At 40.0% G+C, this 15,250-nt stretch overlaps 1 protein-coding gene across 1 annotated transcript; it reads right to left on the reverse strand.

Moving 5' to 3' along the window:
- Window positions 1-516: 516 nt before the first annotated feature.
- Window positions 517-7,883, reverse strand: LRRC30 (leucine rich repeat containing 30). Its single transcript, XM_035126265.3, has one exon. It carries the CDS (start codon window positions 7,220-7,222, stop codon window positions 6,326-6,328), a length of 897 nt encoding a protein of 298 aa, XP_034982156.3. The 5' UTR covers window positions 7,223-7,883; the 3' UTR covers window positions 517-6,325.
- Window positions 7,884-15,250: the final 7,367 nt, after the last annotated feature.

A 15,250-nucleotide genomic window follows, 5' to 3' on the forward strand; every position in this document is an offset into this window, starting at 1 on the left:
GCAGGCATCCAGAAATTTCTATTTTGAACTCTGTTGTCTCTCGTAGGGCTTTATCAATACAGCATTCTTTATCCTTGACCTAATGACCCGTTGCTATTACGTTCCGTGAATGTGGACAGTTTTGGGTCTAGAAGAGAGAACAGGTTGCTGATGAAATGGCACATGGAAGAAATCTTGGTGCTAAATTTAGATAAAGCTTGACTTTTTAAAAAGGGAGGAAAGACATCTTCAAGCATGTGATTCCTTTCCCAAGCCAGCCTGGTATACATGTTAAGACTTAAAATGTGCATCAGGTATTGGTGGCGGCATTAGAGGGTGGGGGGGGGGAAGTATATCAGATGAACTCCAGATAGCCTGCCAATATGTGTTTGTTTAAGCCGGATCTTTCAGATAGATCAAAAGAGGCCTAAATTAGTTGTGTGATAATTGACTAGATCTAATTTTGTGCTTCTGGAAAAGCAAGATACAAGCCCATTCAGAAAAATGGTCAATATCTGCAAGGCAATCAATTGCATTAGAACTGAGCACTTTAAACAGTTGAGGGTTAACCCAGATGTAGGGTTTACCATTCCTTTAATGGCAGTAAGAGATTATATTAGTATATTCAATTACATTTATGAGAAAAGGCATTACAAACAGCAGCACAGCCTTTTCAACAAACTCAAAGATCAATACACGCACACAAACACACACACATGGTCAGAGAGAAGTTCTTTAATGAATTGACCCCAATAGTTTTGAAGCCTGTTGTAGATTCATTTGTTTTTGAACAGAATTAATGCTGTATTAAAATAAATTCCTAATGTTTTTATTTCCCAAACGGGAAAGGGTTATGTGTGCGTCACAAGATGGACAGAGATGGTATGCACTGATGAGTAGTTAGTGGTCACAAGGACTTTAATCAAAACTGAATTAATTTGCAGTTGTGAGGAGATTATTTTTCTATATATGCTTTCACTTGATCGGGGATGATCTAACACTATTTATAGGTCTGTATATCAGCTTGCTCTCAGAATGGGAGTTTGTTTACTTGTGAACAATTTCAGGACTTTCTATAAACAGTATGTGTGGGGTCTCTGGAGACTGTTTGAGTATACAAAAATACAACACTAAGAAGACTATCTGTAATGTGATTGCCATCATCATGCAGCCCACTGAGGCCACATCATAAAGCACAGCAAAAGGGGGTTGTTGAAAGCAGATTCATGGTGGCTCCCATGAAGGCTAAGTTAGTTGACCTTGACAACCTATTATCCAGGCTTTGGGGAGCATTCCAACTCAGGAAAGGTCTTAATTCCTTGAGGTGTGAGCCGCTTTTGCTAACATGCAGATTAATGTCCTTGCACAAAATTGAACTGGAGTTTTTGTAGGGAAATAAATAACCTGCCAAAGAGACCCTGGTCCCCACTTTCAGGTTAGCATCAGCGAAAGAAAGCGACTTTGAAGCACAGTGGGGGGAAATTACCTCGCAGCATTTGAAGCTGCTAATGTGAACTTCGTCTAAGTATTAATCACCACATTAAACTGAGTGGCAAATCTACCTGGACAAGTTCATAGAGCTTGTGATATAATAGTTCTTTCACTGAGCCTTTCCTTGTATTGAGCTTCCTTTGTTCATCCTTAGTAAATTTGAGACAAGAGTTTAAATCCATTGTCTGGGGGCATTGTCTTCCCTCCTGAGTTTGGAGTTTAAAAACCTCAGCACCAGAGTCAAAACAGGAAAATCAACCATATGGTTTTACTTATATGTGTATCTTGCATACTCAACCCATAAGATGCATTAAAGCACATTTTTTTCTATTTTGACTTTTCTTGCTAATCACTCTGCCCTTGGCATTTTAAATACACTTGCTGCTTAGAGTCATTCCTTAAAACCAACTACCTGTAATAAACATGTACTGTATTCTCATCCATAAGAGAGCTTGCAGGTAAATGTATCTCACTTTCATGCATTCTATCCCAACCAGCACTGAGAACATTTAATCTTGTGCCTGGGATAGGCTTAACATCTCATACCCTATGACAGCTATAAATGGAAATTTCACACTATTAGAAAGAAGAGGCTCTTAGATTTCCACTGTGACACCAGGGTTCATTCTATTACTGGAAGCACTTCATATTTAGAAAAAAATGTATATATTATTTCCTTTATTATTATTTCCTTTATATATCCTTTATTATTTAAGTGCTAATAATGCATATCTGCATTAATAGACTGTGTTTATAGCCTTAAGGAGAACAAATATAATTTTCCACAATTATTTTAGCACAATAATTCTCAAGCTATGGGGAATATGGAATTATGATGCAGTAAAAGGCTTGTTCCTTTTTTAAAAAAAAATGAAATGTGCCTACCTGAGTATCATGTAAATGCTTGCCAGCCATTCTTTCTTCCTTTTAATTCTTCTCTTATTAGAAGAGTAAATATTGAAACAACACGTTGGGCTTACTGTTCCCGGGTAAAAGAGGATTCATCAAGAAAGGGGATTTCAGCATCGTAGACAGTAGTTAAAGCAAAAGATTTGGAAATACGATGTGGGTTTGCATGCCAAAAGGCTTCTGTTATAAAGACTGCAATCCTGATTGTAGTTATGCTGCTTAAATCCCAATGAAATAAGGGAATTAAAAATTAATTGAGCAGAACTGCAGTTCATATGCATAAATTAAAGAGTATCGCTCACTATCCTACATTGTTTTGCATGTTCCTGTGGCAGTTATAATTTTTGAAACTGAGGATGAGGAAATAACTGTGTTTTTAACTGGAAATACAAGGCACATTTCATTTGCGAAACTACTGAAATTTTGATATGAATAGCAGGAGATTTTTATGCCCTTCTTTCAACTTCTTTCTTTATGCCCAACAACTCTATTTTATACCAAAATCTCAGTAGTTTTCTATGTGAAACATGCCTAGTATGTCTAGTTTAAAAATTAGGTTGAGGAACCTGAGAAACATTTTTTTTCCATGCAGAGAAAAAATAATTGATTAAATTTAGGCATTAAACCAGGTTGGAAAACCCTTGGCCCTCCAGCTATTGTTGGGTTCTGACTCCCATCAGCCAGCATGTCCAATGATCAGGGATGATGGGGGTTGTGGTCCAGTAACATCGGGGGGGGGGAATAAGTTCCCCAGTTCTGCTTTAGTTCTTTTCTTAAACTAAAGCAGGGTCTCCAGATATTGTTGTGCTACTACACCTTTCATCATTCTTGACCATTGGTCGTGCAGGTTGGTGCTGATGGGAACTGAATCCAACAACATGTGGAGGGCCAAATGTCCCCCATCGCTTCCTTACAGTGATACACAATCCTATGTATGGCCAGTTCTGTCCTGTTTCCTGGGAATGCCCTCAAGCTGGTATTGCCCCAGACCAAGGCAAACATGGAGTTTGGGATGGTGGTGGACAAAATGAAGCAGGGTTCGATGCTAATGTGAGGGGATAATTTGCCTCATTACGAATGTGCTAGAATGTCCAAATGTGCAGTTCCAGTTATTTGGTTTGCTGTTAACAGTGCAATCCCATGCATAATTTAAATACAGATGCAAGTCTTGCTGTGTTTAGTAGGGAGCATGCCCAGGTAACTCTGTATAGTATTGCAGCTATAATTATGGGATCCACCCCCCCTTTAAAGGAAGATTGTTTATATTTTAGTGCTTCATCCAGTTAAACTGTTTCATTAGGACAAGGGAAATATTATTGTTATTCAGCACCATCGTCACTTTTAAATACTGGGGTTCCGCTTTATATTCTATTCCCTTCTTTATCCACACATCTCACTATTTTGATTTTTTTTCAAATAGATTAGCTACTGTCTGGGGATCTTTTCCTTGTACCATCTGCTGTTTTTCATCTTGTGAAACAGAACCCTAAACATTCCTGCAATGCCAATTTCTCTTAAGCTGCCATACAAATTACAACGGGGAGATATCGCAGCCAAATCATATCATAACTAACTTCTAGTGTCTAATCCTTATTAGCTGATAAACAGAACTGTTCGGTGATTAATGTGACAGCATCAAATGTACAAATGATGCAATCCTAAACTTCCTTACCTGGGAGCAAGCCCCTCCTGAACTCAGTGGCATTTGCTTCTGAGTAGACACGGATTGGATTACTCTGTAAAAAAAACCCCTTAACATATAACTGTCAACAATGGCATACAAGAGCCAACATTCAGACATTTGAGATGGATATTTTAAGTACAATTATCATCCTTAAAATTAGAACCTATTTGTATGTATAAATAGTGTGTGCTCGTGTGCGTTTTAAAAATGTTCTTGCTGTGACCCTACTTTTCAGCCAGGCTCTTGATCTTACATGAAAATACTGAAAAGCCATATTTACATAATAAAACCAGCGTTAATAATAAGCAGCAGGACATACATTAGCATACAGAAAAATGAAACTAGTAGATTTCAAAGGCCTGGATAGTGAAAGAAGAGAGAGAGAGAGAGAGAGAATTGGTTCCATTGTTGAATTGGTCTTACTTTCAATAAGTTTCTCTTCAGCCAAAATCTTCTATCCCAACATAAGCCCATTAAGTTGGCTATGTCTCTTTCAGGCAGCAGAACTCAAGTCTTTGCCTTCTTCCATGTGGCAACACTTCAAGTATTAGCTGTCATGCTTCCCCTTACGCTTCTCTTTTTCATGCTAAACATATCCAGTTCCTTCAGTTGTGCCCCATAGGGCTTGTTTGCCATAGGACTCACCACCTTCATTGTCATTTGTTGCACTGACTTAAGTGCTACCAGGAAACTCTGTCAACACACTCAAGAATTTTCTCAATCTATTTCTCAGTCCATCAGCCTTCAGGTTTGTGAGTGTGTTTCCCCTTTGCTATGTATTAAATATACTAGCTCACTGTCTGTTTATTTCAGGATACAGAGGCATAAAGACCCAAATACACCCCGATATATATGCTTTGTAACAAGAGATGTAAAGGAGATATTAAGGACACCCAACCAAAGATAAACTATTTTAAGCCCCACTGATTTCAATGAGGCAGTGATGAAATGTTTGACTTTGAAATCAATCGGATTTACAAAGTGCTGAATTTGGTGGCATTGTGCCTCAAATATATAGCAAAATACCCAGTGGATTTTTGTATTGTATATTACATTAATCAGGCAATGACAATTCAATCCTATGTATGATGTGAGTATCACTGAGTACAATACAGCTTATTCCCCAGTAAGTGTGCAGAGGGGTTGCAACCTGAGTTGATTAATTACATGACACTCTTTTCTTTCTTTTTTTGCAGATACTATTCCTCAGTCTCATATGCCTTCTTTTCTCCTTAATTGCATCCAGGGAACCAGAAACTGCTGAAGAAGTATATTTAGGACTCCTGAATTTCCCTTCACAAATAGCTCCAAAGTGAGATGCAAATCAAGTTTACATCCTCTACAATCTGGGCAGCCTGCTCACTTTTGAGGTATTCCATTAGCACAACATTCTCAGGCAATATACCCCGTTCTGCATCATTACATCTTGTGCACCGAAACTGCAGAAGCTGCTGACGACATCATTTTTAAAAGTGCATTTCACAGATACAAATTCCTGCTTCTGAAGTGGTTTTCTTTTTTAAATGGCTGTCATGAAGTTAAAAGTTACCCAAAGCTTGTATTCACATTCACAACTGTCCCAGATAGATAAGTTCTAGTCAATTGCCAGATTTTTCCCTTTCCATTTTTCCTAGCAGTTAGGGATCTAGGTGAGGGGTGATAGCCCTGCATTTTGGATTTATGAGAAAGGCAGGTAGACTTTTTTCACATATTGCTTCTTTAGAAAACATTCATGAAATACATTTCCACAAGGACACTAGGTAGAACCACCTCAGACAGACATCATAAGGAATCAGTTCAGCTTCTTGTGGTTAGAATTTCTGTAGCATCCCCCACCCCCACCCCGGAAAAGACACTAAACAGGAGTTTAAAGTGCCACTGAACTTCACAAGACCATCACATCATACTACATCAATATGCTTTATATTAATGTTATTGAAGTCTGACAGGTGGGAAAAGCCTAAAACTGCTGTTGGCTCTGTATTAATCTGATAACAGCTAAATAAAGAGAAATATGTCAATCCCTGGGGTTCCTCCTCATCCCTACCATCCTAAAGGATACCTCAGCACTGCAAGGATACATACTATTTGGAAAATACATCCATTGCACAGTCAACATAAAGTCAATGTACTTGCTCGGGGGGGAAAAATATTGCAACCGTACTCCAACTCTTGATGAGTGCAGTGAAAGCTACTGATCAGAAAAATTAAAGAACTTAGTTGAGACATGGCCACCAGGTCTATTCCAGGCAAAGTGTACATTTATGGGAGCTCGTTTTTATCTTTGAGATAGCTGTAGAGCGCATTCAGTCCTCCATCTATAATTTGTGGCAGTGGCTTGGACAAAGGGTTGTGCACAATGTGTAGCCCCTTATCCATTGGATTCCATGCAATTTTTGGCAATCGGCGCAGCAAATAGAGTTCATCTGGAAGCATTTGAATTGAATTGTAATCAACATTTAGCAGCTCAAGAGCAGTGACTGAGCAGATAGACCTTGGCAAGCTGCGAATCTTGTTATAATCAGCAATCAAGATCTGCAGGTTGACTAGAAATTGGATACTGTCTCCAATGTTTTCAAGCTTGTTGCAGCCTACATGTAGAAAATCTAAATTCCGCAACGCAAAAACACTTAGGGGAATGTAAATGAACCGATTGTTGCTGAGGTTCAGCTTTCGCAGGTTTATCAGGTCTGTGATGCTTGAAGGGAGATGGGAGATGCAGTTGTGAGAGAGGCTCAACACTTCCAGCTTCTTGCAGTGTCCGAGTTCGGCCGGTACTTCCGTCAAGCAATTCATGTTGACAAATAAAACCTTCAGGTTCCTGAGTAGCCCAATCTCTTTCGGCAGAGACTTCATGCGATTCCCACACAGGTTCAGCACCACCAGCCTGTCAAGTTTTGCCAAAGCAGGAGGAAGGACCACCAGCTGGTTGTGGGAGAGGTTCAGTTTCTGGACTTGTGGCAATCCCCACAAAAAGTCAGGTGTCCTTGTCATCCCTTTCATGATGAGGCTCAAGCTGACATATTGCAGTCCACGCTTCAAGAGTGATCTTGGGTCTTTCCCAGAGAGGAGAGTGTCTTCCCACAGGGGTAACTTCTGACTCCTCTTCAACAGCATTGTGCTTTTCTTCTCTTGGTCCTTGGAGTTCCTTCCACCCATAAAACCTCCAGCTTTGCTGCTTCTGCTGAGGGAGGTTTTGTTTTATGGGCTTCTGCAACGAACACCTGGAAAAAGGTTTCAGCTTTCAGGAGGTTCATAAAAGAAGATCGACCCAAGAAGAAGTGCAAAGACTTTGAAGAGCACCTTTCCTGCTAAACAGCCTCTGCAGCTGCTGAAAGAAGTTTCACTTTTCCAGGATGGGGCTTAAAGATGTTTTCCTTGGTGCTATATGCTGTCATGACACGCTGGCGACTGACACTTCTGAGCAAACCTGTTCCATTCAAGCTGAATGCCACGAGGCAGCTGTCACTGTCATTTTGTCTGGGGCTTTATTGGAGAGATACGCATCCTCATTGCAAAGAGGTCACTGCGGTGCTGTATATAACTTTACCATGTCAGCTTTCTTGGATATCTGGTGCATGAGGTAGCAGCAGGACAATTAGGAAGAGTAACTATAAAAAACATGGAGAGAGGATGATCCCCTCCCCTCTCCCAGTACTGTTTATTCAGCTGAGGAACAACTTTCATAATAACTTTAATATTTACAGCTGCAATTTTTTAAAGAGAGGGAATTCCACACAATAAATTTTATTTTTGGATTCAATTTTGGAATGCAAGTCTTACAGGAAACCATTATTTATACCTAAATTAAAGGATCTGATTCGTGAATTTTGACTCCTTAATACGTATTTGTGGCTGAAATGTATCCCTCCCCCCCCCCCCGCCGAAGAGTCCTTGCATCATTTTGGAACCAACCTCAGGCTTAGAAAATGGTCTCAGTTCCTCCCCATCAGCTCTTCTCATTACCAGAACACTTCCCTTGCCATTTGCCCAACTTTGGAGGGTTTGGGCTCAATCTGTAATAGCTAATTGCTTTCAGAACTGGGGAAAAATAAATTCCACTTCCCTCCAGATTATGAATTTTAGCGCCATATCCACGGTTAAATATCCACTTTTAAGTGAACTTGTCTTGGATTATTTTAGCACTGACTTGAAATTCTTGAATATCATGCCCCAGAACAGTCTCTGAAGTGGAAGGCAATTGAGGGCAGAAGACATTTGAAACCACACAGAAGCCATGCTATAGCGAAAGGGTTGCTTTCTTGGGGTTCAGTGGCATAGGAAGAGTAAACAAGCAGCTAACTTTCCAAAGTCCTACCTTATTCCAGGCAGGAGAACTGACAGATTTAACTGGCCCTAGAACTCATGCAGCACATTTCTTTGGGTCCTGGCCTAAATCTGTAGGCATTGTGATGGGTCTCTCTGTATTTTGTTTTGTTTCATCAATTTTATATCTTAGCCTTCCTCTAAGGAGCTCAGGAAGGCATACCCAAATCTCTCCCCACCCCCATGTTAGCTTCTCAATATAGACTAGTTGAGCTTCATGGCCAAGTGAGGATCTGGCCATGGTTCTGTCAGAGTTTGCATTCAGATATGGGGGATATTGCATTTGTATCCTGATTTTAATGCTAGCGCTTCTATCCTGCTTTCTAATGTTCCTTTCACCCTGCAGAACCTGTTTTGGTAGGGTTACCACATTTCAAAAAGTAAAAACCAGGGCACCCTTTAGGAAAAAAAGAAAGACCCCAAAATTGTTTTTCGTAAATGCTACAAGAATTTCTGAGTTTTGAAGCTTTTTAAAGGCATTTTCAGCACAATTTAACCATTGCCGGTTTCCCAGGACATTTCCCCAATTTCCGAAAAATAATGCAGGATGCCATTTTCAGAGGTGAATTCAAGGACATGTGTGCTTCTGTTTCCCCATGAAAATGGCAAGAAAGAGCTGTATACTGGTATGGTGCCCCAAATTTCATCACTTTACTCCCAATATTTTCTGGGTTCATGATATTGCAAATGGATATTTTTTCTGGCTACAATCCTACACCCACTTACCTGGGAATAAGTTTCACTGCACTCAATGGACCTTGTTTCTGAGTAGACACGTATAGGATTGCACTGGTAACAATTTCTAAAAGTCGGCACAGTTAAACCCCACAATTACTTCCTTTGGGTATAAAAGTGCTTAACTGTGAAAGGATCATACAGATCTGAATGAGGACAATCAAGTTGACTGATTTGATTTAAATAAGCAGGAATGCACCTGCTTATTTCAGATAGTGTTTGACCACGGGCAACTACCGTGGAGAGATAAACCATGTTTTGCTTTGCAGCTGGGACTCTTATTCCAAAAAAGAAAGAAACACAGCCTAATGCTCTGAGAAAAGAATATGTTACCAACAGATTTTCACTTAACAAAGCAAAACAAAACCACCCCTTTACAGGCATGTAAGTATATAAGTGATAACTCTTTTTATATTGTTGGAAGACAAAGCCATTCTGAACAGCTTGCCTGGAGTCACACTACAGTTCAGTACCAACTTCTGACTTCCAGTTCCCTTTCCATCCCTTTCCTTTGGACCATGATGTCCTGAGGGCAGAGAAAATGAAAGAGAAGTTGAAAATTAATTGAGCAATTACAATCTAATTCTAGCCGGTATTAAGTTTAAAGCAATTGCATGTTTCTTAAACTGAAAGCACCCTTGACTTGATGTTTGTTCCTCATAAAACAAAAAAACTTGAAAAAGGAGCAAATCAATTTGACCAGAAAGGAAGTGGATTCAGCCAATTGCACCTCAAGTTCATTGAAATAATGAATGAAAAGAACAGGCATGGAAGTAATGTAATCAAAGCTGCTTCATAGGGTTAATCCCGGATTCATGACTGCTCTACAAATTTCACAGGCAGAAGTTAAAGAAACTCTGGAATATCAATAAGTGATTTAAAAAAAACAGACTCCAGGCAGACTTTATTAAACCATGTCCCTCTTAGTCCATTATGGCTTTGTCTTGAATAGAGAATACTGACAGGTCATCCTTTAATATTTAAACTATTGAGTAGCTCCAGCTAAAGATAACACATTGATGAGAGAATCCCAGTGGCCCACTGTAGCAAAATATGACAAGTTCTCAACAAGTTGTATTTTTCAAGGCATTCATTCTCCACCAGTCACTGCAGCTTGCTGGTTTGTCTGTATCCCTGGTTCTGGAAAAAAGAAAAATGCTGATAGTGGACTTCCTAAAGGCACCAATTTAGGGGGTGTCTATCATGTCATATAATGTAATTATATAGGGGACACTTCTCCATACATTTTCACAGAATAAATTGCGGGTTCCACTCTCCTTGGTTATCTCCCTCTCTCTTTAATTAGTGCCCAGTTCTGTCAGGTAAGAAAAAGTGCACAGCCATATTCTGAAGAGACAAGTTATAAAGCTAAAGTCTCTTTTGATCAGAAGTTGCCAATGGAAGTACTAGGCGATAAGCCACAGAGAGAGAGGAGGCTAGTAATTAGAAAAGAAAGTAAAAATAAGAACAAAATTTTTAAAAGGACAGAAAATCTTTACTTCTCTTGTCCGTACTGTTTTTCATTGAGAATGATCCCAATATGTAGATTAAAAGGAACAAGAAACTGTAGCAGAATGGAGCCCAGCAAGTGGGAAGAACTTGGTTTCAAATATTGCACCTTCCAGTTTGAAAAGATTATCTGAAACCGTATTTTAATGAGCAGTTCAGACAGCTTTTTGCATTCATTATGTCTGCCCATATTCTCTTCTCTGCATTTCTTCCACTGTCTTATGCAAAATAAGAAACCCCACCCAGCAGTACAATATTGTACTTTTTGTACCATGAACTGAAGGAAATTTTGTTCAAGGATGGAGAGTTCCACCCACTAAAGAAGGCATAGGCAACCTTTGGCTCCCAGATGTTTTGGAACTACGACTCCCATGATCCCTAGCTAACAGGGCCAGTGGTCAGGGATCATGGGAGTTGTAGTTCCAAAACATCTGGGAGCCAAAGGTTGCCTATGCCTTGAAGGGACCTTTACTAATTAAACAGTAATTCAGGAGGGGAGAACAAAGGAAGAAAGAGGTGCTGCATCCAGATCACTCTGGGTTGGCTGAGCCAACCTGGGTTGATTTAGTCTGGATCCTGCCAAATTCTCCTGATTCAGTTGGGGCAGTTTTTTTGGGTCATAGCCCTGATTTGTGTTAACTACAGCTGTGGCTGTTCCTGGACTGTGATAGTCTGACCTCAGTTGTCCATGCTCTGGACTGTTGCAAAACACTCTGTATGGGGCTGCCTTTGTAGACAACCCAGAAGCTGCAGCTAGTGTAGAATGCGGCTGCTTGGTTAGTGAGTTGGAGCAGCCTAATGGAACTAAGTGTAGGGTTGCCATACGTCCGGAATTTCCCAGATATAGCTGGAATATTGCAGTCAGAAGCAGTGTCTGGGTGGAAACCGCAAAAATCTATGGGAAATTTCTGGCGTATGATAGCCAACATTGGCAGTGTTGCTTTCCTTAAAAAAACAACAACACAACCCTCAACAACTTTTGTGTCTGGATTTTCACTTTTCCAAATATGGCAACCCTGGTCAGCAGTCAGGACCAAAGTATCTGAAGTACCAAAATGCTTACTACCAATATCAAGCATTGTGGGCCTGGTGATTGACAGCGAAGGCCCTATTGGTGGAATGTTGTGGAATTCCTTCCCTGGTCTCTCCCCCCCCCATATTAAGATTTAGGGGGAATTTAAAACATTCCTATACACCTAGGCATTTGATGGCCAAAAGGTACTGTTTGAAAGTCTTGGATTTATTATCTGTGAGGTTTTGTGACTGTTTAAAAATGTTTTTAGATGTTTCTAATTATTTTTAAAATGATGTATCTATGTATCTATATAAAATTTAAATTGCATTGTTTTACTACTTTGTTGTTTGTAGCTTCTTTGGGAGGAAGGACAGGACAGAAATTTAATTAATTAAGTGAAGCAAAAGTTAAAGCTTCGAAATACTGTTTAATGCCACAGTGTTTAAGCAGTGTACAATAGGGTTAAAGCAGAAAATCAGTTCAAATTAACCATAACTTCATAAGAACACTTAAAAATGTTGAAATAAAAGCAACTTTGCCATGCACTGGAATTTCAGCAAGGAGGGAAGTTCAGTGAGGGGGTCTGCCTGGTCTTAATATTTGGGAGCATTGTTTTGATGGCACAAGCCTATGATCTGCAGATGGCTGGTATCCTCTCTCATCCTTTGGATCCAATGCTATGAAGTTTGTCAACAGTAGAAGGATTACCTAGAAAGACAGACAAAGCCACTCAGAGTGGCTGAGGTATCACAGTCAGAGGGGCACGGTACAAATTATAAAATAATAATAATAATAATAATAATAATAATAATAATAATAATAATAATAGAGGAATGCCACAGTGGAAGAGGATGAACCAGGCAACTCTGTTGATGGTATGGTTCTAGTGCAGAAGGTGAAAGGTGACTTTGGAGAAGTTGCATAAACAGTTTTCTTCAGTGGCAATCAGGGAAGAGAGCAACAGTAAAAGTGTTTGACACTTACCAGGCACTGTCAATCAAAACCTGTGAAAGATCATTTAGAGGTGAAGAGGCTGCACATAGCATACAGACACCAATGCACAAATTGTAAGACCGTGGAAGAAATTTCTGTCTGAAAGCAACATCAATACCAGTCTGATCACATTCCTAAACGATGAGTGGCAGAAAAAAGATTATAGAGAGAAGTTGGGGGAGAAGGTGCTCTTCACGACAGTCAATGGGAAATCTGTAAAATAAAAAAGACAGCAACAAGGAGGTGCCTTCTCTCTGGTGTATGCATGAAGAAGGGGAATACAGGACTATGTCTGCATGCATCCCTTGCTGCAGAATAGAGGTCTGAAGCAGCTCTGCTTTGCTGAAATGTATGTATTGGTTGTGTGCCTGGAATTTTGTGGCAGAATTGTGGCACAATTGTTCCTGAAATGCAGTGGTATGACTTGCAGCACTCTGACATGGGGAAATTCGCCTCAAGGCTTGGCAGAGATGTATGTCGGGCTTTGATTAGGAGGAAGTGTGCACACACTGGATTAGGATCATGCAAGTGCATCTGCCAGTAAAGGCCCAGCTCTGAGGTCCTTCTGGCAGTTCCCTCCCTGCTAGAAGTGAGGTTACAGGGAACCAGGCAGAGGGCCTTCTCGGTAGTGGTGCCCACCCTGTGGAACGCCCTCCCATCAGATGTCAAGGAAACAAACAACTGAATTTTAAAAGACATCTGAAGGGAAGTTATTAATGTTTGATGTTTTATCATGTTCTTAATATTCTGTTGGGAGCCGCTCAGAGTGGCTGGGGAAACCCAGTCAGATGGGTGGGGTATAAATAAAAAGTTTTTGTTAAGAAATAGGCAAATGCTCTGCAAATTTTTGGAAAACATTTTATGAGTTGGAGGAAGAGTGGAATCTGTAAGCTGACATAATGGAAAAACTAGAGACAGATGCATGTTGCCTTTATACTCCCAAACTTTCTGGAGTGAATGTCAGTGATCTAAGGTACCACCTGTATTTGAAAGGTAGAGAGTTACCAGCTGCCACCATGCAGGTATTGTTTGATGAAACATGCCCATTGCCCAACCTGCAAACTATCAGGTTGCGATATAGAAAAGGTGTTTAGAGCAGGACTCAAAAACACCAAGGCCTGTTGGGAGGTGCTGGAAGTTGGAGGTCAGAGGTGCAACTGAGCACCTAGCTGTACCCTTCATGAAGGGCCTGTCAGTCTACTATCCTGCAAGTGTGAGCTTTCAGAATGTGTGTGGATGAAAAACGGGCTGGTGTACAAACTGCTCAACTGTAGTAACCAGGACTTAAGTTCAGAGGACGATGAACAGGTGATAATTAGGATGACTAATTGGAAAATGAACAAGTCAAACCATATATGCCCCCAAGACAAACTAAATAAACATTTCATTTAACATGTGAAATTATGAAGTTTCTTGTGAAGTTGCTAAAGTTGACAGTGCCTTGTTCAGAAAGATAGCAGTGGGCTGGATTCAATTCTATGGCATGTCATAGGGGACATTCCCCTGCTGGCATGTACGCATCATTTGAGGGTGTCCCAATGCTTAGTTTTTCATAATTGTGGACTGAGGTTCTTGTGCATTAATGTACTTTGCATAAAAAACAACACATTTTGCCCCAGAGAATAATGGTGGACCTCAAAGGGGAGGGTTTCCCATTGATGGAGGTGTACAATGTGGGGTATTCATATTTTGTGGTGTTGAGTCAAATAAACGATTTAGGCTATTCACACAGCGCTTTGTTAAATAAGGGTTTAGGAACCAGGAAGCAACTTCAGCATCATAAACAACACATAACTGCAAGGCCACTTCCAGTTTTCTCGCTACTGAGGTACTGTATAAATCTTGTAAAAAAAACAAAACTCAAACTCAACTTTATTCAGCATACATGGTACCAATTTCCACCTGTGTACTATAAGCATGAAAATTGGCCAATCTCTATATTGTATATGTACACATATTTTGCAGGGGAAATATTTCATAGTAAGCTGGATATTTCTCACATTTTGTGGACAACATTTTACCAATGGATTCTAGCATTATGTGCAGGTATGTCATTATTATGTTCCTGATGATTTCCACTACTTGAGAAATGGTTCAGTTCAGTTTTATTTCCATATTGGCCATAGGCCATATTATGTTCCTGGTGATTTAATGTTGAGAGCATGGTAGATTTGTTGCTGTAATTTTTCCTGTGCCACATATTTTGCTACAAGTTGTAATTGCTTATATAATCTCTCTGAGAGACACGCTGCTTTAACAGTGTAATCATACAGTGCCATCTAGTGGATATCTACACTTCATTCAGAAGAAAAAGTCCGAAGCATTTCGTGAGGAAGATTATTTAAACAAGCTTCCAAAAGAATTGAGAGACGATCGCATAGAGCAGTGGTTTCCAACTGGTGGTCTGAGAACCCCAGGGGGTCTGTGGCACCATTCACATAACAAAAACTATCTAAGAGATATCAACGTTTTTAAAAGCTTGGCTTGGCTTTTGAAAAAACACGGGGTCTGCAGTACTTAGCTAATTGGGAACCATGGGTGTAGAGGAAGGGGAAAGAAAAAGTTATTTTAACTATAACTGGAATACAGTGCAAACCTTGCAAGAGGTC

This window comes from Zootoca vivipara, chromosome 8 (assembly GCF_965207765.1).
Source record: "Zootoca vivipara chromosome 8, rZooViv2.hap1.1, whole genome shotgun sequence".
NCBI lineage: Eukaryota > Metazoa > Chordata > Lepidosauria > Squamata > Lacertidae > Zootoca > Zootoca vivipara.